Genomic DNA, 25,262 nt, shown 5'->3' with positions numbered 1-25,262 from the left:
ATATCAGCAGCACAGTTGACAGTGCAAGAGAAAAAAGCAAATATTAGTATAAAATACTGTGTGTGCACCAACGTGCATATGTGTAAATTAGTCTACTAAAACAAACTTTCTTAACAATTTGGGTGCTTAATGAACACTCTGCTACAATGGGTTGGGGTTAGGGTTTGCTGCTGCTCTGGTAAGCCTCACTGGGAAGATCACAAGACCCCTGGTCTCTCAGCTTCTGTAATGATTTGCAGTAGAGTCATTCTATGAAACAGGTGCTGTTTGAGTCCGCAACATTTGATGAGATGTGTAAAGTACAAAAATGTGCAAAAATGTGTTTCCAAAGGTTAAAGCCATTAATTCCAGAGTTCTTACCAAGATCTTAAATGAGAAAATACTATTCATAAAGACAAACATACTGTTTTTAGCCAGTTTTCTTCATATTATGGCCTTTTTCACATGTCCATATTGAACAATATGACATTTGTATCTAAAATATCACCAATAAATTTGAGATTTTAAAAAAATCAAATTTTTACCATTGTCAGGATTATATGTATTTCCCTATTCACATAAGATATATTTTAAATTACAACATTATATACAACAGGTGGATTACAGCCTCTCAGTCAGGGTTCAGTCAGGTTTAAATTTTTTTAAATATTTTTTAATAAAACAATTCTTTCCATTGAGTGAACTGAATGTAAGTTTTTACATTAATTACATGATTTTACATTGTAAAATTAGATTCTCCTGGATCGGCACAAACTTTATCATACAGATGTTTTTCAGAGAATCCACTACCTTTAGTGTGATTTAGGTGAACTCTGGGTGGAAGACAAAATGATTTGTGAATACAGGTCCTGGTATTTAATTTGATATAGTCTTTCACCGCAAGCGCAATGCATGCTGGCATGACTTTATTAGATACACCTTGCTATTACCGGGGTTGGACCCCTTTTGCCTTCAGAAATGTGGCATAGATTCAACAAGGTGATGGAAACATTCCTCAGAGATTTTGGTCCATATTGACATGATATATATATATATTAAATCTGGTTTCTGTCCTTGTTAACCGTACCAACACATCCTTTGGACGTACCTTAATCGTCGAAAGTCAAACTACAACTGTAACAGTATGGCTGTAACATGTCCCTTTAATTCTGTCCCACCCCCAATCCCCGTTTCCATGGCCACCTGCAGTTTCACTATGACCGGCCAGTGTGATGCCCCTCATTTTCCCCTCTGAAGGTAACGTCAGCATTTTTTTATGTTTTATGGTTTTACTCGTTATCACCTGAGTAATCTGACGCGTGTTGTTGTTGTAGTGTTGTTGTGGTGTTATTACAATGTAACTGAAGCCGAGCTGTAGCCTAACTGTAAAGTCTGGACCGGCCATAACGTGTCCGCCATGTTGTCTGAATATTTGCAGTAGAAGCGGAGCAATAAGAGTAGAAGCAGAGATAGTTAATGGTCAGTAGTTGAGCAGAGAGTCGTTTTTACTGTGGTTTACTGTGTTTTCCCGCCTGAATCTGCCTGTGGAGGAGGCGGAGATTAGCCGCTGCTCTCCCGCTGTCTGAGCCACTAGATGCGGCCTGAGCTCGGCCGGACAGCCGCTGGAGAACGCTGTGACTTTCTCTGTGGGTGAATGGTCTGCCACTAGATTTACTCTACAGGACTGAGGAGGACTCGGTGTGGCGGGCCGAGGGGATTAACACTGTTGTTATTATTATTACATAAATAATTATGATTGATTTCGGAAGAAAACTGCGCCACAAGTTCTGCTTCAACAGAGACTTTGTCTTTATGTAAACGCATACTTGAGTGATGACGTAATGTGACGGTATGTAACGGATTTCTAACTTACGGTGCTGAACCTTTTTATATACAGTCTATGTGCTGAACAGTGAATAAGTACATTAACTCCAGTACTTTTTTAAAGTACAATCCACATTGTACTGTTCTTGAGTATCTCCATGTCCTGCTTCTTTATTTATTATTTTTTATTCTTTTTCTTAACATTTCAGAGACATTACATTTAATTCACAGCTATGCTGCTATAGAGCTAGACTGCTGGGGGATTCCCATGATTCACTGGGCGCTCTCTCCCTATTTCTCTCTCTCTCTCTCTCTCTCTCTCTCGATGACTTCATGCCATTAACTTTGTATTTTTCTTCTCTCCCGTAGTTTGTGCTTCTCCTCTCTCTCCCTCTCTCTGTCCTCATTCTGCAGGTCTCTCTGCCCCGGGAGCAGCAGGATCCAGATCCACCACTACTCATCATTACTATTAACCACTGTTACCTGTCATTATTATTGATAACACCATTACCTACACAGCTGTTCCTGGTCTCTCTCTCTCTCTCTCTTTTCTCCTCTCTCCTCCCCCTCCCCCTCTTTCTATCTTCTCCTAAACCCAACCGGTCGAGGCAGACCCCCCCCCACCCTGAGCCCGGTTCTGTTGGAGGTTTCTTCCTGTTAAAAGGGAGTTTTTCCTCCCCCCTGTCGCCAAGCGCTTGCTCTTTGTGGGAACTGTTGGGTTTATTCTGTAACAAAGTAAGGTCTTGACCTTACCCTGTAAAGTGCCTTGAGATAATGTATATTATGATTTGGCGCTATCCAAATAAAATGAATTGAATTGAATTACAGTTAATTTTCAGATTTTCATTAAAAACTCTACCTGATCAAATTGATAATACATATCCATAAATACAATGACAATAAAACATTTCAGCTGCTCTGGTAGGTGATTATATCTCTATGATTGTCAACATTGCAACAGAAAAGCTGTCTGTTAAGGCACATTTGGTATTTTAATTGAAGCTGTGCCTATTTGTGTCTCTGTTGCAAACTTGACTATTAATCGAGGAAGGACACAGCAGGACAACATAGATTTATTTAAAAGTTTTGATATAAAACATAAAATGATGTTGCTATTGTAAGTCATATCCGCCCTGTAATAACTTCACAGTGCTTCTCAGAGGATGGACAGAGTATTCAAATCCTTCACAACATCACAACTTGCTGCAATTAAGAAATATTCCATTACATGTTATAACTGTGCATGTGTTATATTATTCTGTATTATCATTATTATTATTATTATTATCATTACAGATGCATTAACATGCATTTTAATATTTATTTTGATATACAATTATACATATGTGTGTATTTTGTGGAAAAAAAAAACAACTTAAAAAGTAAGGCCTCTTTGAACAGAGTATTTTCACAGTGTGGTATTAGTAATAGTTTTCCTGAGTAATTCTTTTACAAGTGCCTCACTAAATCCACAACTGATTCTATGTTCTTGATTTTTGCTGGCACTTCACTGTTCATGGGGTGTTGTTTCAGGATAAAGCTTGGTTTAAAAAAAAAAAAAAAAAAAAAGCTCAGACTGCAGCTGTTGGTCATCATGTTGCGTTGAAGACATGGGAATTAAATGTGGTCTATCCACAGCAGCTCAGCTGAAGATGAATCGTGAAATTTATCTACAGGTGAACAGAGAATTCAACATGTCTGTATGATACAGTTGTGAATGAAAGAATATTTTTTGGTTTTAAATGCAGCAGTTTTTTATGGAAATTCCTCTGGAATTCAACAAATGCTTTAAACTCAACTAAACTAAAAGAACAAAAGTAACTGACTCAGAAGATTGTCTCTATTTCCTCTTTAATTAGGACCAAAGTGTGCACTTTGATTTCCAGGAAATTAATCACTATTATAGCTGTTAAGCAGACTGATAAATGAATGTTTTCATAAATTATAGTTAAGTTTTCAGTGTTAGTGAAATGACTGAATGGGTCTCAGTCCCATGCGTCAGTGAATGCTCATGGTCGTCCTTGTATTGTGTGGGCTGCTCTTCACGTCATTGCAGCTTCATGACTCCATCTAGTGGACTGATAGAAGTACAGCAGCTTCTTCTTCCTCACACTGCTGTCTGACTATGTTCAACTGACACTGATATGAACCAGAGAAGAAGAGTCAGTCAGTGGAGGAGCAGCTGGTATTTTTACAGGAGAAATTATGTCAATTTCAGTTGATGTGTAGATGAATGATTTGTGTTTTGTCTCCACATGAAGGTAGAAAGTGTGTGTGAGCTGATGTGGATGTGAACTCAGCAGCATGGATCAGTGTGAGGACAGAGAGGAGGGAGCCCCTCACTCTAACACCACTCTGTGTGGGGACCATGAGAGCCAGACCAGAGCTCAGAGGTGAGATGAGGATCTCTAACTGTCCATGACTCTTCTCCATGTCAGAGCTCAGCACTCAGATCACTGCTCCATCAGTATTCACACTCAAAGCTCTGTGTGTGTTGTGTTGAAGCCCAGAGCAGAAGCACACAACAGACTCTGCTGGACCTGGACCTGGACCTGGACCTGGACCTGGATCTGGACCCAGCTGTGTGTCCTTCAAGAGTGACAACTCAAATGAACGCTTCATTGATTTCAAACAACTACCTTCTGCTGCAGAGAGGTAAGCTGTTACTAACATCAACATTAACAGTATTTAATATGTGTAGGTTCTCAGTCATGTAGTTTAAACCTAATGTTGATATTTTATCAGCAGCTTCACAGCCTGTTCACTGTCTGATGACATCTTTCAAACTTAATTCTCATCGAACTTTGCCGTGTTTGTCTTTGCTTGTTGAAAACTGGTAGTTTATTCTGCAGCTTCTGCAGTTGAAGACTAAAAAAGGAATTTCACTCTCTGGTGGCTTTCTTTTCCAGGATCCATGGGAGACCAGCCTCTGCTGAATCTGGACCTGGATCTGGACCCAGCTGTGTGTCCTTCAAGAGTGACAACTCAAATGAACGCTTCATTGATTTTAAACAACTATCCTCTGCTCCAGAGCGGTAAGGTGTTACTAACACTGTAATATTACTGATTCATGTTGCTATTCTTATGTATGCAGCTTTATTAAATGTGTATGTTTCTTGTCATTTATGTTCCCATACCAGGAACTTTTTAACTCAGTGTGACATTTTGTCTGATACATCAAGATGTTGTGTCTTCTGCTGCTGTCACAAGACAGCATAGGTACAATCCAGCTGCTAAATGCTTACCCTGCTTCCACTGAGCTCCTCCATAAATCAACACTTTTAATTCAGTCATGTGACATAACATGTCAGTGATAACAGGTGAACCATGATCAGCTTCTCTAAAACACAGAATAAACCATCAAAGAGACTGAGGAAACACACAGCTGGTTTCAAAACTCAACAAGAGCAAAACAGACAAACTGACAAATACAGAGGAGAAGACAGAGACTTAAATACACCAGGAGGGGAAGGGTAATCACATTGGAGAGAAAACAAGACAGACAAACAACAATTAAACAGCGGAAACACAAGGTACTTTAAAATAAAACGGGAAATAAACAAATGTCCCAACATAAAGAGTCTAGAAAGTCAATAAAAAAGGACCATGACATTACATCCTGTGTTGATTAACAAAGTAAGGTCTTGACCTTACCCTGTAAAGTGCCTTGAGATAATGTATATTATGATTTGGCGCAATACAAATAAAATTGAATTTAATTGAATCGTAATATGCTGGACAAAAGTAAACTGGACAAAAGTCTGTTTAAGACAGCATTTCTGACAGTGATTTGTGGTGGGCTGCCATTTTCCTTGGTTCATCAGCAGAGGGTCAAGAACAGAGCCCTGTGGTACTCCATATTTCATATCAGAGAATATTGATGTAGTATCATTATAGAAAACACTTAACCCAGGTGAGTGCCAGGCCAGAGACGCCAAATTGATTTTCCAATCTGTCTAGGAGTATACGGAGATCTAAAGTGTCAAAAGCTGTACTGATATCGAGTAAGAAAAGCACAGAGGTGTAAGCTGAATAAAAAGTCAGCAGAGGATCATTGACCACTTAACCCTTGTGGGTCCTTAGGGACATTTTTATTCTTGCTTTTTAATTTTTCACTAATTTTGGCTGCGTTAATGCATATGGCATACATTTTGGTAAAGTTGTGTATTTTTTGGGGGGAATTTTGGAATTACAACCTCAGTCCCTATAGTATGTTTATAATACAGTGTGTACAATTTTTGATCCCTCTGCCACTACAGCATAAAATTACACTCTCTATTTTATTAGGCTTTCATTCTTATGTCCTTGCTCCAAAATTTTAGATTTTATTATTTTACACCAGATGGAGCAAATACATTAATTTTCCTGGGGTCCATAAGAGACATTGCTGCTGTATTATCACTGTAGGCTATTGGAATAAGTGTATATGTGCATTGAGAAAAACTATAGTGGCTTTATGTAAACAGACTGGCATTAATGGGTTAAAATCCTGAAAATTAATATTAAATTATATGATATTTGCTAGTTATGATCGTCCTGATCATGATGTGTGGAAAATAATATGAATGTATAATATTGTTATTGTTGTTTTTTGATGCAGCCATTTTTGTCCTCTAAGGTCCTGAGTGTGAGTTTTTTAAAAGGATATACAAGGGTGAAGTAAGTGCAGTTTCAGTGGAGTGACAAGACCTGAAGGTAAAAGTTCAGAAAAATGACTGGTATTTATGTGGGAGACATAGCTGCGATAACAACTGTTTCTGGTACTTTTGAAATGTTTAGAAGGTTAGAGATGGTTAATAATTAAAAAGAGACCCTGGATCAAGGTGTGGTTTCTTGAGTAGAGGTTTAAAACTAATGGTAACAGTGCCAAGTGTAAGTGATGAATTAACAATATTTAGGATTGTAGGGTCCCATGACTGGGCATAGGAGGCAGGTTTAGAAGTCAGTACCAGCTCCGAAAATGATTCCAGAAATACAAAACTTATTAAAACAGTAATTATCTGCTTCTGCAGAAGAAGCTGGAGATAGGGCCTATTTACTGCAGAAAATGTCCAAGAAATCACAAGCGGTAAAGGAGGAGCAGCTAGGAGTAGTAAGTTTGAGTAAGTTTGGCTGCAGTGTCATATAATCAAATCTAAGATTGTGTTTGTTACTGATTAAGGGGATGAAATATGCTACTCTAGCAGTGGATGATTTTTATTCAATAAACACTTGTACCACTGGAGGTGGAACATTCTCCTGCAGGCCTGCTTAGATCCAGATTGATAGGATCCAGGGGCTAAGCCCAGAGCACTCAGAGCCTGCTCTCCTGTTCTTCACAGCTTTCTGCTTTCTCTTTTTCCTCTCTCCTTATTTCTTTCTCACTCCTCTCATCCTCCCCTCTGTCCTCCTCTTTTCCTGCTTCACAGTCCACAGGTTTCCTTCGGTCCTTTCCTCTTTACTCTCTGAAACATTTCCCTCTTGGCTAATTTTCATACTTTTCTCATTTCCTTGTCTCTTGTATATGTACAGTAGAAACTTTCAAACTATGAATTGCACAAATAACTATATACATGTAAAAGCTTAATAACATATTAATCATCCTCATTCTGTCCACTCTTTTTCTCCATTCCTTCTCTCCCACTGCCTCTCAATCTTTGCCCTGCTATTGTTGTCTGAGTCAAGAAGTTTTCCTTTTCTATTTCTAAAGCTTGTGCTAATGTGGTTTTCGATTGAGCAAACCTTTTGCATGAAAACATGCAACTGATTAAGACAAAGACATAAAAAGGGTATGTTATTAGTTGTTATTAATAACCAGTGTTTCCCCTACCATTGTCTTGGCAGAGTTCCATCCACATTAGGCGGGTGGGCGGGTGCTAATATCAAGTCCTGGATGTAACAATAAAGAATCTTGAATAACTTAAGCTATAGTTAGCTTGCTATCCGAGTACAGCTGCAGATTCAAAGCGGTTTACTCTTTATGAAAAATGTTCTTATGTCCACCTTATCATTTGCTCATTTTTGGATTAGCCCAGAGTTCGGCAGAGTCAGGCACTGGTAAGATGGCAACAGTGGAACTGCCCACTTTGAGCTTCAGAATTGCTCCTCAGAAACCTATGGATGACGTCACAGAAGCTACGTCCAGTTTTTTTATACAGTTTTCTACAGGGTTTGTTGTTGCAGTGAAAGTGTGAAGGAAATTTTCTTCACTTCCAGTGTTTCTCATTTTCCTAGGCCTCACTCACACTGAAAAATCAGTCCATAACAACCCGAAGTGTTTCACTGTTAGCTTATATTGTGACTGTGTGTAGATGGAGCCACTGTTATCCTACATAGCTGGGGTACCCAAGGTCTTATAGATAAGGAGGTAAAAGGAAAGCATAAACTTAGAGGATTCTGTTCAAATCTACTTAGTGTCAAGGATGAGCTAAGTAGGTGAAAGGACAAGACATGTAATATTCGGTAAGAATGTGACAATGTGGACTTTGGTGTCCAATAGCATCTGCACACATAAATGTTTAGACTATAGTTTGGCCTTATTTGGAGTAAGGAGTGGTAAAATATTGCAACTGTGCAACCATCTCTAGGGTTTACAGAGAATGGTCTGAAAAAGAGAAAATATCCAGTGAGCGGCAGTTCTATGGGCAAAGATGCCTTGTTGATGCCAGAGGTCAGAGGAGAATGGCCAGACTGCTTCGAGCTGATAGGAAGGTAATGGTAACTCAAACAACCACTCGTTACAACCAAGGTATGCAGAAGAGCATCTTTGAATGCACAACACGTCGAACCTTGAAGCAGATGCGGGCTACAGTAGCAGAAGACCACACAGGGTGCCACTCCTTTCAGCTAAGAACAGGAAACTGAGGCTACAGTTTGCATGGGCTCACCAAAATTGGACAATAGAACATTGGAAAAATGTTGCCTGGTCTGATGAGTCTCGATTTCTGCTGCAACATTTGGATGGTATTTGGCATTAACAATATGAAAGCATAAATTCATCCTGCCTTGTATCAGCGGTTCAGGCTGGTAGTGGTGGTGTAATGATGTGGGGGATATTTTCTTGGCACACTTTGGGCCCCTTAGTACCAACTGAGCATCGTTTAAATGCCACAACCTACTTGATTATTGTTGCTGACCATGTCCATCCCTTTATGACCACAGTGTACCCATCTTCTGATGGCCATGTCACAAAACTCAAATCATCTCAAACTGTTTTCTTGAACATGGCAATGAGTTCACTGCACTCAATTGGCCTCCACAGTCACCTCTGAATTTTGAGAAGGAAGGGGTTCTAGGTCATGCTGCTGTTGTTTACTGCAGACTACTTTGTAACTCCAGGACTGTTTCTCTGTAATTGATTAAATGTTTTCAATTATCCTCTTAATAAAGAATTGCAAAAAAAGTAAATGGATGAAACAGTGACAAGATAGGCAACAAAGGGATGTGGCTTGAAGAGGAATTTAGTGGCTCCTCCTCTGCCAGAAGATGTGCTGGTACTATCCTGATATACAACTATGCACAAACTCCAAAAGAAAAAGATGAAAAGTGTGTGACAAGGTGATGGGTCAACTAATCATTTAATCATTCTAATCATTTTTTGCAGGTCAACACCACTAGTTGTTGAGATTTGGGAGATGTGCATGCCAGCTCTACTGTGAGCCCTTGCAATGTACAATTACTCATAACACCCGTTTCATCATAGGTTCACAAGGACATTAATTATGTCTGCAGAAATAGCTTAATTCTTAATGATTCCTCCACAGAGTGGACCAGAAGAGCTCAAACGTTCCCAGTGGACAGTCTGCTCAACAACATCAAACAAAGCTTGACTCCATATTTATGGTCTGTACATGTACAACAACTACTTTCACATCTGTTCACAAAAATGTCCATGCTGTACTTTTAGACCAGTGGATTGTCAGTCTGTCCAACATGGATCTCATGTTTGACTCAATGGTTTAATTTGATGGTGTCACTCATATAGTTTTCTGTTCCAGCTGCTTGAGGAGGACATTGTCACTTTTGTGAAGAATGAGCTTAAGAAGATCCAGAAGGTTCTGAGTCCATATTACCCAGAATGCTTAGAGAGTCAGAGGGAGGATGAGGAGGTGTTGGACAGTGAGGATGAAGAGCAGAGGAGGAGCAGCAGAGAGGCATTTGTGAAGATCACAGTGAACTTCCTGAGGAGGATGAAGCAGGAGGAGCTGGCTGACTGTCTGCAGAGCAGTAAGAAGATTTCTCTAAAGCTTTAACATGATGGATAAATGAGACACTTACTAACATCTGAAGAGATGAGGGAAAATATATTTATATATAAATTCTTTAGGATAATTAAAATGTCATATTTTCTTCATAAACTACTTACTGAAATTCTTTTTTTTACTCAGAACCTTCTGCTCCAGTTCATCAACATAAACTAAAATCCAAGCTGAAGAAGAAGTTCCAGTGTGTATTTGAGGGCATCGCCAAAGCAGGAAATCCAACACCTCTGAATAACATCTACACAGAGCTCTACATGACAGAGGGAGGGACTGGAGAGGTCAATGATGAACATGAGGTCAGACAGATTGAAACAGCATCCAGGAAACCAGACAGACCAGAAACAACCATCAGACTAGAAGACATCTTTAAAGCCTCACCTGGAAGGGATGAACCAATTAGAACAGCTATGACAAAGGGAGTGGCTGGCATTGGGAAAACAGTTTTAACACAGAAGTTCACTCTGGACTGGGCTGAAGACAAAGCCAACCAGGACATACAATTCACGTTTCCCTTCACTTTCAGAGAGCTGAATGTGCTGAAAGAGAAAAAGTTCAGTTTGGTGGAACTTGTTCATCACTTCTTCACTGAAACCAAAGAAGCAGGAATCTGCAGGTTTGATCAGTTCCAGGTTGTGTTCATCTTTGATGGTCTGGATGAGTGTCGACCTCCTCTGGACTTCCACAACACTGAGATCCTGACTGATGTCACAGAGTCCACCTCAGTGCACGTGCTGCTGACAAATCTCATCAAGGGGAACCTGCTTCCCTCTGCTCGCCTCTGGATAACCACACGACCTGCAGCAGCCAGTCAGATCCCTCCTGAGTGTGTTGACATGGTGACAGAGGTCAGAGGGTTCACTGACCCACAGAAGGAGAAGTACTTCAGGAAGAAGTTCAGAGATAAGGAGCAGGCGGGCAGGATCATCTCCCATATCAAGACATCACGAAGCCTCCACATCATGTGCCACATCCCAGTCTTCTGCTGGATCACTGCTACAGTTCTGGAGGATGTGTTGAGAACCAGAGAGGGAGGAGAGCTGCCCAAGACCCTGACTGAGATGTACATACACTTCCTGGTGGTTCAGTCCAAATTGAAGAATGTTAAGTATGATGGACGTGCTGAGTCAGATCCACACTGGAGTCCAGAGACCAGGAAGATGATTGAGTCTCTTGGAAAACTGGCTTTTGAGCAGCTGCAAAAAGGAAACCTGATCTTCTATGAATCAGACCTGACAGAGTGTGGCATCGATATCAGAGCAGCCTCAGTGTACTCAGGAGTGTTCACACAGATCTTTATAGAAGAGCAAGGGCTGTACGAGGACAAGGTGTTCTGCTTCGTCCATCTGAGTGTTCAGGAGTTTCTGGCTGCTCTTCATGTCCATCTGACCTTCATCATCTCTGGAGTCAATCTGATGTCAGAATCAACCTCCCTGTGGTCTAAACTGTTTGGAGACAAACCAACACAATTCTACCAGAGTGCTGTGGACAAGGCCTTACAGAGTCCAAATGGACACCTGGACTTGTTCCTTCGCTTCCTCCTGGGTCTTTCACTGCAGACCAATCAGACTCTCCTACGAGGTCTGCTGACACAGACAGGAAGTGGCTCACAGACCAATCAGGAAACAGTCCAGTACATCAAGAAGAAGATTGAGGAGACTCCATCTATAGAGAAAAGTATCAACCTGTTCCACTGTCTGAATGAACTGAACGATCATTCTCTAGTGGAGCAGATCCAACAGTCCATGAGAACAGGACGTCTCTCCACAGATAATCTGTCTCCTGCTCAATGGTCAGCTTTGGTCTTCATCTTACTATCATCAGAAACAGATCTGAAGGTGTTTGACCTTAAGAAATACTGTCCTACAGAGGAGGCCCTTCTGAGGCTGCTGCCAGTGGTCAAAGCCTGTAACAAAGCTCTGTAAGTGTACAGATAGTTGGATTTATTCATCATTATATAAAGATACATCTATCTGTTCAACAGGAGAGAAAATAATTTCCTTTCTTCTTTAATTCCTCATTATCATCTCTTCAGACTGAGTGACTGTAACCTCTCAGAAAGAAGCTGTGAAGCTCTGGCCTCAATCCTCTGCTCCCAGTCCTCCAGTCTCAGAGATCTGGACCTTAGTAACAACAACCTGCAGGATTCGGGAATGAAGCTTCTGTCTGTTGGACTTGAGAGTCCACACTGTACACTGGAAAGTCTCAGGTCAGGATTCGTCAACCTGCTTCAGAGATGATGTTTTAAAATCTGATTTACAATAGTGGATGAAGAGCTAACCTGTGTAGGATTCTGTAAAGTACATTTTATGAATGTTTATTAGTCTTGTTTTAGACTCAGAGAATCACTTTCAATGAGGATTTTTCATTATTTTCTCTCATCTTTGCTTCATTTTAGTTCCATTCCAATCAAATGACAAAAAAATACGAGGCCTAGTGTTGACAGAGGATTACTCTGTGTTGTTTTGTGTGTCTGCAGTCTGTCAGGCTGTCTGATCACAGAGGAAGGCTGTGCTTCTCTGGCCTCAATTCTGAGCTCCAATACCTCCCATTTGAGAGAGCTAGACCTGAGCTACAACAATCCAGGAGAATCAGGAGTAAAGCTGCTGTCTGCTGGACTCAAAGATCCAGATCGGACACTGGCCACTTTCAGGTATGGAGAGGTCTGCTGCAGCCACAGACCAGGTTGAAAAGTGAAAAAAATCTCCTTTTTGACTTAACAGGCCATGACCCAGGCAGAGGCAATGGGGTTGTCTGGCAAGAACTACAGGTATAGTTGGGTGTTGTCTGCATAGCAGTGATGTGAGAAGCCATGCGAGCAGATAATTGGACCCAAGGAGATTGTGTATATTACAAAGAGAAGGTTCCCAATAACAACTATTTTTCTATCAGTTAATCTATTGACTTGATTCATCTAAACAATTAATTTTTCCTCCAGAAAATTTAAATGCCACACTGACATGGTCATTAAGTCCACATCCATGTAATGCATGCTGAAAGAGAACGTGCCGGTCTGACCCCCCTTTTCCTTTCAGGGCAGAGCCTGGTGGAGTCCAATGGTTGAGACCAGGTCTGAGGAAGTGTAAGTGTGTTTTTAGTTTGATTCATTAAAACAAAGTTTTAAAAATGTCTGGGTTGAGCCACAACCTTGGTTTTCCAAATGAGAATGAGAGTTTGTACTAATGCCTTGTGCCGTCTCCAGACAACACCACTGAATAGAGTGGTGGACTTTTCCACCCAACCAAGTCTCTGCACTTGGCTGTGACAGGTTGTGATTGGGCCCCTCTGGCCTACAGCAGTGCACCATCACTGTACAAACATCCTCTAGCACCTGTATTTCACCTCATGCTCACACATGGTACGCGCCCTAACCACTCGACTCCCGGGCCGCCAACTTCCATATTTGAGGAAATTACCCCTCTTGCCAGAGTCAGTAGGTCAGGTTGCAGGGGCAGTGGCCATGGCACCATGTTTGCGTTGGCCAGTTTAGGGCAACCAGGATTACCTGCGTCTTTTTCTCCCCCACTTTGTCCAGCACTTGCTGCAAAAGGGGAAAGGGAGGGAATGTGTAAAGTTGAGAGTGGTGAGCTAAATCATTGTGACCCATAGGGGGATTGTCATTCTGTATTAAGAACCATAGTGGAAAGTGAGCTGAGTCTTGTGAAGCAAACAAATCTACTTCTGCTTGTCTGAAAAGAGCCCATATGTTCTCCACCACCTATGAGTGGAGGCACCAGTCTGCCAGTCGAAGCCAGGTCCACTGTAAAATGCAGCCCACAGCCCTTGATGTGTTGGGTCTTATGTGCTCCACAACTGTATAGGGAGGCATCGGTTTTTATCAACCCACAGAGTGTAACTGAACCCATCTTAACACACGTTGAGAGGTTGAGGGGATTCAGCCAGAACAGCAGCTCTCAACACTGGACTCTGGCTGATAAACCAAAGCAGCTGAGGTCTCATGTTGAGTAGTCCCATAGGGGCTGTGGCTGATGCAGCTGCCATCAGACCACTATCTTGCTTCCTGTAAATAAGGGCCTGCTTTCAAGTGGTGAACTGAATAAGCAAGAGGACCTTTGCACAAATCGTGATGGTTTTATACTGCAAGGCAGGTACAGTGACATAGGTCCAAGGGGCCCAATCACATTCCGTCATGGCCAACTGCAGAGACTTGGTTAGGTGGAAAGGGTTATCACTTTAATAAGTGGTGGAGTCATCATCAAACTGTCAATAAGTGATCAGATAATAGATCAATAACAATCTCTATTGTGTCTTGTTCTCTCCCACAGATTCCTGTGAATTCACACTCGACACAAACACAGTATACCCAAAGATCAAACTGTCTGACAACAACCAGACTGTGATACATGTGAGAGAGAATCAGTCATATCCCGATCATCCAGACAGATTTGACTTCTGGCCTCAGCTGCTGTGTAGAAATGGTCTGACTGGTCGCTGTTACTGGGAGGTTGAGAGGAGAGGAAGGGTTGATGTAGCAGTGAGTTACAGAGGAATCAGAAGGAAAGGAGACAGTGATGAGTGTTGGTTTGGACGGAATGAGCAGTCCTGGAAACTGATCTGCTCTGATAATGGTTACTATGTCTGTCACAATAACACACAAACATCCCTCCCCTCCTCCTCTGTCTCTAACAGAGTAGCAGTGTATGTGGACTGTCCTGCTGGCACTCTGTCCTTCTACAGAGTCTCCTCTGACTCACTGATCCACCTCCACACCTTCAACACTACATTCACTGAACCTCTGTATCCTGGGTTTGGGTTCTGGTCTGGTTCCTCAGTGTCTCTGTGTTCAGTGTAGCAGAGGGAGTCTCAGACAGTACATGCTGTACTCACTCAGACAGCACAGTTATTTTTCCTCATTTTTCAGCTTCCTTCATAAAGGGCTGTCAACTGTGGAACACAAGACCAGCTAAAGTCACATAAACTCCAGATATAAATTCCTTTACAATAAAAATTAATTGCCACTAAAAGCAAAACAAAGCTGTACCCATTTCTAGGCAACTGTATCACATCGTTAATGGTTTTTGCTTGACTCAGAGACCATCTATAAACCTGGATGTACACTCTGGGTCTGAAAAGTGAAGCCAGTGATGAAGAGCCTTAAACCTGGTCTTTATCTAATGACCATCAGGGGGCGACTCCACTGGTTGTAAAAAGAAGTCAGATTGTATTGAAGTCTATGGGAAAATGTTTCTACTTCTCACTTGATTTATTACCTCAGTAAATGTTTTCCTAATGAGTTTATGGTCTCAGTCTCTAGTTTCAAGTCTTCTTAAATACATGTTCCATTTTTAAATTATGGTCCATCTAGAGGAAAATAGACCATAAAGCAGTGATGCATTAGGGCGGGGCCACCGTGTGATTGACCGACTGTACCTGTGTGATAAGGACCACCAGGACCACCAGGACCATCAGCATCAACAAAACCTGTGTTACATGGTTCCATCTCTGGCTCTGATCACACCAAGGTGACCTGATGAGGCTGCTTCATTTCTTTGTAGCTGCTGAACATCTGAAGGGAACTGTATGAACTGTCCTGTGATGTGGGTTCTACAGAGAACATTAACTGTTTGATGAACAGATCGTCTCACAGATGCTGGAGATCTCCAAGTGTCAACATTACAAACCCACATTGTGAGGGGACCACAGCCCTTTATGATTCTCTGGGATCTGGTCTGAGTGGGCCAGGTGATCTGGTCTCTGTGAGTCAGGATCCTCTCCACTACTTTTAATTTCTTCAGACTCAGGTTCTACTTTTAGCCTTTGTGAATTAGTCTGAGTCAAAAACATGAGGAGTCTTGAATCAGGACTGACAGGACCAGTATTTTTAGGAGTTTCTCCTGAATCAGACAGTGAGGAGAAACTTTTAGCCTGAAGATGCTTTGTGAATCCAGGCTCTGGTCTTTTACTTAGACAACACATCCAATGTTTTTAGTTTTTTTTTACAGTTCATCTCATGGTCATCTGTTTTAACAGGTTTTTATTTACTGTTATATTTTACAGAATACCCCATTGTTTAATTCTACTGTCCATCATTCACCTTCATCTCTTACAGTGTAGGCTCTGGTATTTTAATTCAGTCACTCTGGAACAAACTCTGGTCACTGGCAGCTCCATTCTGAGAGACTTGAAGTTAGCGACACTGCAGTCAAATGTATTCTGAGTTCTGAACTGATCCAACCCCACCAGCAGGTAAGCTCACAGGTGTGATCTGGACGTGATGTTAGTGATGTTAGTATGACATTGTTCATCCTCAGCATAAGCTCCATCCTTCTCTAATGTCTCACAGCAGAGTATCCAATCAGAGTCAGAGTCTGTGCAGCATCATGATGACATCCTAAAGTGAACAAGTGTTCACTTTAGGATGTCAGTTCCTGCTCCCTCCAATCTGACCAATCAGTGTAGTGGACGTTCTCACAATGATGTGTTGTGGTTCACTTGAATTTCTCTCAGTGTGAAAACAAACTGAACCAAAAGGAAAATGATACAAGTTTTACAAACTCATCAACTGAATCAGACCAGAGCAAACAAGCTGTAGGTGTGAAAATGAATTTAAAAAATCTTATTCTTAGTCTGTCACACCCATAAACCAGTCCTACTAGTTACTGTATATCACCCACCTGTCCCTGAATCTGAGCTCTCCTCTGAGTTCTCTGACTTTTTATCTGAGTTAGTTCTCAGCACAGATAAAGTTATCATAGTGGGTGATTTTAACATTCATGTTAATGAACCCACTCACTGTTTTAACCACACCCTCCATTTTGTTCTGGCATAGACACTGAACATTTAATGATATTTCCTCAAAACCCGCTTTTATCTGCCCATTTTCTATGAACATTCACAGTTATGATCATACAGCATCATCACAGCAGGAGCCTGACAATACTGTTATCACATTTAAAGAAAGAATCCCTCTGGTATTTAGCCCAGTGCCATGTATCAATACAGTAGAAGGCAGCTCTCTCAACTTCACATCCACACAAGTTGATCTTGTTGACTGTGTGCAACACTACTGTAGCCCCTCTGAGAAAGAAGGTAGTGAGTCAGAGGAGGCTAGCTCCATGGTACAACTCAGAAACACGAGCTTTAAAGCAAAGTTCAAGGAAACTAGAAAGAAGGTGGCGTTCTACTAACCTGGAAGAATCTCTAAAGGCTTGGAAAGACAGCCTATTGGCGTATAAAAAAAGCCTCCGTAAAGCCAGAACATCCTATTATTCATCATTGATAGAAGAAAACAAGAATAATCCCAGGTTTCTGTTCAGCACTGTAGCCAGGCTGACAGACAGCCACAGCTCTGTTGATCCATCTATACCTTTAGCCCTCAGCTGTAATGACTTTATGAGCTTCTTTACAAATAAAATTGTCTCTGTTAGAGAAAAAATTCACCATCTCCTCCCCACAGCTGACTCAGATGTACTGTCCAGTTCAGTAACTGACTCATATTGAGACTCTCTCCTGTAGAACACACATGAACTGTGAAGAACAATTAAATCAGAGGAGGCAGGAATTTGAATTTTCAGCTAATTTCATATTCAATAGCAACAGTTAAATCACCTTAACTCTGACATATATGCAGGACTTCACACCCACACGTTCCCCTCCTCTGTCTATGAGCAGCTGTGTCCTCTCAGATCTCCTGTCCTGGTTGTGTTGGTCTTTGAAGACCAGGTCTTCAAAAACAGGGGTGACCTTTAGGCTTCAGTGCAGGATGTGAACTCATGAAACAGACTGCAGGACAGCAAATAAAAACACTGTCCCATTTTTAGTTGTCATTTAAAGCTGCAGGTCAGTTTTTGTGTGAAATGGCTGTCATTCAGATGGACTGACGGGGGACACCTAACACAAACTCAATTCCAGTTCGTTGTTCTTCATACATGAGCTGAAAACTGGTCACAAAGACATGAAAAAAGATAAACTTATGATTTTTCTTCAGGTATAACCTGTGCTGCTTTTGGTTTTTTCTGAAATGAACTATGTCATTTGGTTGTAATTACCAGGAAAATAAAGACAGAGTTAGTTTTATTGAGTTTCTATCCAGCTGCTGATTTTCAGAGGCTTTTTCCTGACAGACTTCATGTTACATGGTGCTGTGCTGACTGAAAGAAACTGAAATCACTCTCTTGTTCATTAAATTGTGTTTTATAAAATTATGGACTGGTAAAAATGAAAAACATCAAAAAAGAGATGAAAGTGGATTTCCAAGATAAATGTAGGAGCCTCTTTATTGTTGGCACATGATGTGAAAATGCAGTTACACAAACAGGTCAAAGTGATGACATGTTCCCTCCTTTTTAGCACCTTGATCCTCTTCATGGCTGACACACTCAGGTGGTAGACTAACTCTCTGCCTCTGACATGTTGCTCACTCTCCTCCGTCAGTGTTGTGATTATTCTCTTTAGTGAACACAGGTGACCTTGTGTCATTAACCACTCAACCAGCAGACATTTTTCTTACAGAAGCCCTGGAGGAAAAACCTTTTTTTTCCCAGGCTCATTTTTCTTAGTTTGTTTTTTTTTTTACTCTTGGGGGGTGGGGGGTATTGCACAGAGAGCATTCTGTTTTAGAGAAGTGTGACTCGGCTTCATGGACTAAAGGTTTGAAATAAAAACAAATAAAAACTAAAACTAAAACTAAAAAAAGTAAATAGTCACAGCCCGCTCGACTGACTGAAAGTTGTGATTAATTCTTCTCTTTCTGTCAGAAAGACTTTACTGATTAAAATACGTCTCTGACCAAAAGAAGGAACAGAACAGTGATGTTATAAATAACACACGACATGCACCTTGTGTTGAATTTGTTTAACTAACAACATTAATGATGGCAGCAGTTCATTCAAGTGTACCAGTGCTGCAGGCACGGAGCTCTAACCTTCAGGAAACTGAACAGACGCACCATCAGTGTTATTAACGTCTGTGCTTCTCCTGGGGGGTTTTCCAACAATGTCGCTAAGGAAATCTGCGCTTACTTGAAAAGGCCTAGTTTGAATTAATGTCCACTGTCACTCCAGACACACTGCACATAATTTAGCAGTGCCTTGTCAACATGAACTCAAACCAAACTTGAACAAGCCTGCATTATGTGCTTGCACGGACTCTGTAAGCAGCCCAGAACAGTCAACTGTTGAAAAGTGGGTCATGTCTCAGAAAGACGGGAAAACAATAGCAGAGCAAACCCTGCAGAGTCTAGGGTTGTCCTGTGTAACATGGGATCGTCCTGTATTTGAAATTAAAATGTTGCAATTTGTCATTTCATTTATAAACTGTGTCCTCACAGTGAATGAGGAATAATGTGATGTCAAGTCAAACCTAACCAGTTACAGTCTACACGTGGACTGGAGCAGTTCCTCAGTGAGCAGTCGACCGATGAGCTCACAGGCCACAGGGATGGAAGGGAATTCTCACTTATATTGGTCAGACTTAACAAAATGAATTAGGATTTTCCTTCATCTGCTGTGATGAAACAGGGACCTGGTCCCATGTGACCACCACTCCTCCCCCTGCCGTGTGGACATGTCAGTAAAATTGTCGTAGGACATTACAACACTGTCAGATATTTTTTCCTGAGCCTCCATCAAATTTAATGTTCAATTTTTCAACCACTTTACCAACAGGTAGAAAATATTCCAACTTCTGCAAACATGTTTCATCTCTTCATGGCTCTAAACTCTGAGACACACATAGTCACATCACTACTGAGCCCCACCCCACCCCACCCCCCAAACCAAAGTGCTCAGGTGAGCTCATGTGACATCACTACTGAGCCACAGGTGATGCGATGACCTGCCCTTCATTTAAATTTATTTGCACTGTTGTGAAATCACTGTTACAAGCTGCACAGCTGCCTCATAGCGGTGAACCAGCGAGACACATTCAGGCTGATGAATAATCACAATAACTGTCATAAAAATCATGTTTTAGAATTAAAACAAAACGCCACAACAGGAAGCAACAGACATGACGACAGTCGTCACATTAAAACAACATTCAAACATTATGATTTGGAATATTCACAGTTTCTGATCTACAACGTCTCAGCTTCATGTTTGGTTTCCTCTGAAATAAAACTGCTTGGATCAGGACAGAAGACAACAAACCAGTCACCATGACGACCTGCTGACCAGGAAATAACTCTGATTCGGATTTATTATTGTCTGTGAACTCCTCTGTTCACAGACAAACACAGATGAATGTTCTGTGAATTAATCTTTTTCTCCTCTCATGATGTCGTTCAGTTTAACATGGCCACAGATTTCCATCAGTCTGCCTCTCTGTGTGAACTGCCTCCCAGGGGCCTGATATGACAGGGGCCACGACTTCAATGTGAACGAAGTGTTTCCTTTTAAATTTTGTGAAATGTTTTGTCTAACAGTGAAAAACAGCTTCATGAGAGTGTAAACACTTTTATCTGAACTTTTTTCTAAATTCATGTGTTTCCATTTCTCAATTTCCAGTTCAGTTTTAAATTGTGCGTTAATCAGGTTACCGCACACACACACACGCACACACACACACACACACACACACACACACACACTGGCCGTAGTGGTTGGCTTACAAGCTACAGAAGTGTGGATGAACCTGGCTGTACCACTTTATGGTGTGACGAGGGAATCAGATGTGTGTTGGGTGGGGGGTAACTTCAGGTTGTTTTAAGCATTTCAACAAATGACATGTACAGTACATAACATGTTTGAAATATGGATAGTTTAAATGCTACATCCTGTATCAGCGGTCCACATCCTCAGGCTGCATCATTAACTGATCTGACATGAAGACCTCTGCAGCACAGGAGTCCTGGTCCTCTACAGCCCCTCACTGAGGTCCTTCAGCTGGTCCTGTGGATCCCTCAGAGGACCTCATGGTGTCCTCCATGCTCAGGAAGAGATTTCATTAAACTGTCATCAGCTGTAACTCAACAGCTACTGTCTCCCTTCCCTTTGGTAATTTAAAAGGACTAGATGAAAAATTCCTGATCCTCCTGATTCCTGGAACAAACTCTGGTCCAGTTTTGGTTTGGTTCATGACCACGTTTGAGACGCTGAGATCTGATGAGACAGAAAACCCTCAAACTATTGTGTTTCCAGATCCACAACAACAACACAGATTGGATGAAAACCATTGTTTGGTCCGAGTTGTCACAGGCTGGTGTCGGCCGTCTTCATCTTCCGAGTGCTGAGTGTTGCAGTGTCGGACTGGGCGTCCCTACAGAAGAACACAGCGGGGTTTTTACAGGCCCACATGGCCACCTCTCCTCCTTTTCCCGGACTGGAACTCGACAGCCGGCTGTTATTGTTCACCCCTACGCGGCTCACGTAGCGGTCCCGTATCCTCTCCGCTTGGTTGAGCCGAATCTCACGGCTCTGTGTTTGGCTGGAGAGGTACGCTGCGATGTTTCTGGTCCGATAGCCCTCCTCTCTGCTCCGCCCCAGTAACATGGATATATTGGGGTTCCTCAGGGCGTAGATCAGAGGGTTGATGGCTCCATTCGCCCAGGCAAGCCAGATGGCCACCGTGTCCATTGCAGGGTTGAATGTGTAGTCTCCCATCGCTGTGACCAGCCCCATTAAACAATATGGCCCCCAACAAAAGATGATGAAAACGATCATGATCAGAACTGTGGTGGCTGTTCGCATTTCGCTGTAGAATCGCAGTAAGTATGCGTACGTGGTCACCGGCCGGACTCGGATCTCTGAGAGCCGCACTGTCTTACAGATGTTATAATGACAAAAACACATGAGGGAGAAGGGCAGTAAGTAACACACCACGATGAGGCAGATGCTGTACGCCGTCCCCATGTGTGACGTCCCAGAGTGGAACACATACATACAGTGGTAGAAACCTCGCTTATGGATTTCTGTTGGCGTCCGGACTAACAGGTACCAAGGTAAAGAAAAGACGATGGCAGTTAACCACACAGCTACCAACAACTGAGTCGCTTTCTGCCGCCCAATTTTGGCCTGCGGCTGCCTCACGATGGCATAGTACCTGTCAAAGGAGATCAGAGTCATGGTCAGGGTGGAGATGATACCAAAGCAGGTGTTGAAAAAGCCGTTGGCCACACAGAAGTGATCCCCAAACATCCAGATCCCATCTTTACTGAAGAGCATGACAAAGGAGAAGGGCAGACACAGGACCGCCGTGAGAAAGTCCGACAGCGACAGAGACATGATGAAGGCATTGGTCACGGTTCGAAGCTGCCTGTGTTTGATGATGACGATGACAACGGCCAAGTTACCGAGGCTGGAGAGGAGGAAGATGGAGAGGAGCACCAGGGCCTGAGCTGCCACGGTGACGCCCTGGAGAACTGAGTTACTCTCAGCAGCGCTCAGGACCGACGGCGTCGACACCTGATGGGTCTGACTGAGCTCGCTCCTTTGTTGGTCTCTGAGCGCTGACAAGTTTCCAGTGTATCCCACTGTGGCCTCTGTGGTGGCGGTCACTAGGCTGGTCACTATGGAAACAACCCTAAAGGACCAAAAAGAGAAATCATTCATTGTCTAGATACAACATGTTATCACAACCACATTCATCAGGGCTCAGTGTGTTTTTGATTCCAGTGTGATGAGCTCCTCTACAGTAACCAGCTAAATAAACCACAGTGTGATATCATTAATCATCTGATCAGAGATCAATATCTGGTCAGACATTAAGCTGAGTTTCTCCTCATTCTGCAGACGATCACAAGCACAGAGCTTGTTGTCTGTGATCTGTCCAGTTAAAACTGATCAATATCAAGTGATTGAAACAGCATTTGCATTAATTAACGTTTCTGTCCTAAACCTTTTGATCAAGCAGTTTCCACTGTTGTATTTAAGTTAAACAAGCTGTTCAGCTGCGTCCTCATGCTTCCAGTATATCAGTAGTTTTCATGGACATACACTGAACAAAAACGCTTTTGTCTTTATTCCTGTTTTTCATGAGTTGAATAATAATAATAATAATCTTTATTAATAGAGCCCTTTGCAAACGTTTCATTACAAAGTTCACACACAGCAAAACATATAATCAATCAAATCAATGGATTTCTAAAGAGAAGAAAAACAATTAAAACACTCAGGTGTATAAAAACTAATACAGGGTCATTATAAGAGACATAAAACAATCTAAGGGAAAGTAAAACCAGGAAACGCTCTGATAAAGGTACGTTTTAAGAAGAGTCTTAAAAGAGGAAGAAGACCTGATTTCCTCAGGTAGATTGTTCCGGAGCCTCGGGGCCCAACTGAAAAACCTCTGACCCCTAAAAGATCTACACACCTACACACATACACACACACACACACACACATCTACACACATGTGCACACACACACACACACACACATCAACACACAGAGGCTTTATTTCTTGTACAGTTTCTTCACAAATGTGTTTAAATCAGTTCTCCTTTAGATCATCCTCCAACTGACAGGTGTGACACATCCAGATGTTGATTACACAGCATGATTACTGCAAAGTTGAGACCTTGGCTCTCCACAATAAAAGGCCATGAAAAGTATTTTTTTCAAAATAAAACTGCACATTTAAAGTGGCCTTTTATTGTGACGAGCCCAGTTCTCACCTGTGCAGCAATTATGCTGTCAAATCAACATCTGGATGGGCTGAGTGAATTACCTTGGCACAACAGGTGAGGCGGTGCCCAGCTGGTTGGTGAAGCTTGGCCCGGAGCTGTCAGCTGTGTAGTTGCTGCCACCACCTCCCCACAGGGCCGTGCTAACAGGCGACTCCATCGACGACACACAAAAACAACCCAACAAAACTCATCTCCTATCTCACAAACATCCAGTCAGACCAGAGTCTGTTAGTGTCGGGCTCCTGGATTCAGACATGGCTGCTGATAGATGACTCCTCTTCCTCATCCAGGTGTAGTTTCCTGTTTTCAACATCTTTAAATCCATCAACACAAAAAAAGAAAAGCAGGAAGTCAAGTCTTTGTTCATGATGAAAGTAAAGAGTCCAACGTCTTTTTGTACGATGATACCAATGTTTCACACCTCTGATGAAGACAGTCAGTAAATTTAATATCTAAATACACTCCAGCTTAAATATTCAATATATGATATTATCATCATATTATATAATGATATTCATTATAAAGCTATATTATTTTGTTTCTATTTTCACTGTGCTTTGATATTATTGAATATCAGGCCAAGACAAACAGTCAGCAACTGCCTCTGTGACTGATTATATGCAATGTCAGTTATGCTTTGTTGTTGTAACAGTTGCTGGCTGTTGAATGCATTAACACTTCCCATTGACTCTCAGAGGTAAGAGTTCAGTCACTGATCCACAGGAGCCTGTCATAAAAAATGCATGAGTCCAGACTGAGTCACATAAATTCAGCCTCAGAACCGATTGTTATCCAGAAGTTACTGCTGTGACTCTGAGGTTTTCACTGTTTGTTCATCAGATTTAAGATGCTCTGTAGAGGGAGGGTTGGGAGTTTTATCTGAGTTCTCTGGTTGGAAATACATTATTTACATTTGTAATTTACATACACACTTTTTTCCTGTTGTTTTTGTTTTGGGTTTTTTTTGAGGTTTTTTTTGCTATACTAAGCTAGTAACCAATTGCATCTATTTTAGCAGTACACGACATTTTATTAAAAAAAAACATGAGCTAACTGAATTTGAGTTGAACATGTTTAGACCTTTACCTGTTTCTTGACAGGATCAGTTAACCGGAAGTTATGTGTTATTGGTTTACCTTCTGTAAAATTTGACCATCGGGGTCGTTTCCTCATCCTGTTGTTATTCTCCAGTGACACACGGTTCTTTATTCCCTGTCCTCCTCCGTCTCCTCAGACTGTTGCAGTCCGCTCCACACGGACCAGCTCTCTCTCCATCACTCGTTTGCTGACGCTTCTTTTCCTTTGATTCACCACAGCCGCTCACTGTTAACGGAAACAGGCTCCAGATCCAGCAGCTACGACGCACTCAGCTCTGTGCGGTAGTTGCTCTGGTTCTGGCCTCTGGAATCCTCCATACGGAGGAGGAGAAAGTCAGTGCTCCTCCTCAGCCTCCTCCTCAGCCTCCGCCTCAGCCTCAGCTGCCCGTCGGCTCGCAGCCTGTTGATCTCCGTGAGGAAAACACGGGCCAGCCTCGTTCCCGCTTCTCTGCGTCTCCATTAGCAACAGCTCACGCGCTGCTCCGGAAACCCCAGGTGTGAGGCAGATTCTGCACGAGCTCCTCGCTCCCTCTGTGTGAG

The 25,262-nt window shown here is 42.0% G+C and overlaps 2 protein-coding genes across 5 annotated transcripts; one reads left to right on the top strand and one right to left on the bottom strand.

Annotated features, from left to right (window-relative positions):
- The first annotated feature begins 1,147 nt into the window (after positions 1-1,147).
- On the top strand, positions 1,148-18,091 carry LOC139614048 (protein NLRC3-like). 2 transcript variants are annotated; one of them, XM_071471142.1, is made up of 11 exons: positions 1,148-1,236; positions 4,065-4,196; positions 4,309-4,458; positions 4,713-4,838; positions 9,546-9,624; positions 9,780-10,008; positions 10,170-11,961; positions 12,076-12,249; positions 12,520-12,693; positions 13,076-13,122; positions 14,327-18,091. In XM_071471142.1, the coding sequence occupies exons 2-11, from the start codon at positions 4,108-4,110 to the stop codon at positions 14,851-14,853; spliced, it is 3,387 nt and encodes a 1,128-aa protein (XP_071327243.1). In that variant the 5' UTR covers positions 1,148-1,236; positions 4,065-4,107; the 3' UTR covers positions 14,854-18,091. The 2 variants fall into 2 exon arrangements, with proteins under 2 accessions (XP_071327243.1, XP_071327242.1); XM_071471141.1 differs by having other exon boundaries at positions 1,150-1,828.
- An 868-nt stretch (positions 18,092-18,959) lies between these two features.
- On the bottom strand, positions 18,960-25,262 carry gpr135 (G protein-coupled receptor 135). 3 transcript variants are annotated; one of them, XR_011686887.1, is made up of 4 exons: positions 24,762-25,262; positions 23,667-23,938; positions 19,429-22,520; positions 18,960-19,387 (listed from the first exon to the last, which is right to left on the bottom strand). XR_011686887.1 is itself a non-coding variant. In XM_071471149.1 (3 exons), exons 2-3 carry the CDS (start codon positions 23,780-23,782, stop codon positions 21,191-21,193), a joined length of 1,446 nt encoding a protein of 481 aa, XP_071327250.1. In that variant the 5' UTR covers positions 23,783-23,938; positions 24,762-25,262; the 3' UTR covers positions 18,960-21,190. The 3 variants fall into 3 exon arrangements, 1 of the variants encoding a protein (XP_071327250.1); XR_011686888.1 differs by having other exon boundaries at positions 18,960-20,494; positions 20,590-22,520; XM_071471149.1 differs by having other exon boundaries at positions 18,960-22,520.

This window comes from Trachinotus anak, unplaced genomic scaffold (genome assembly GCF_046630095.1).
Source record: "Trachinotus anak isolate AG129_WGS33_773 ecotype Australia unplaced genomic scaffold, CSIRO_AGI_Tana_v1 ptg000033l, whole genome shotgun sequence".
Taxonomy (NCBI): domain Eukaryota; kingdom Metazoa; phylum Chordata; class Actinopteri; order Carangiformes; family Carangidae; genus Trachinotus; species Trachinotus anak.
This window is presented reverse-complemented; position numbering and strand designations above follow the sequence as displayed.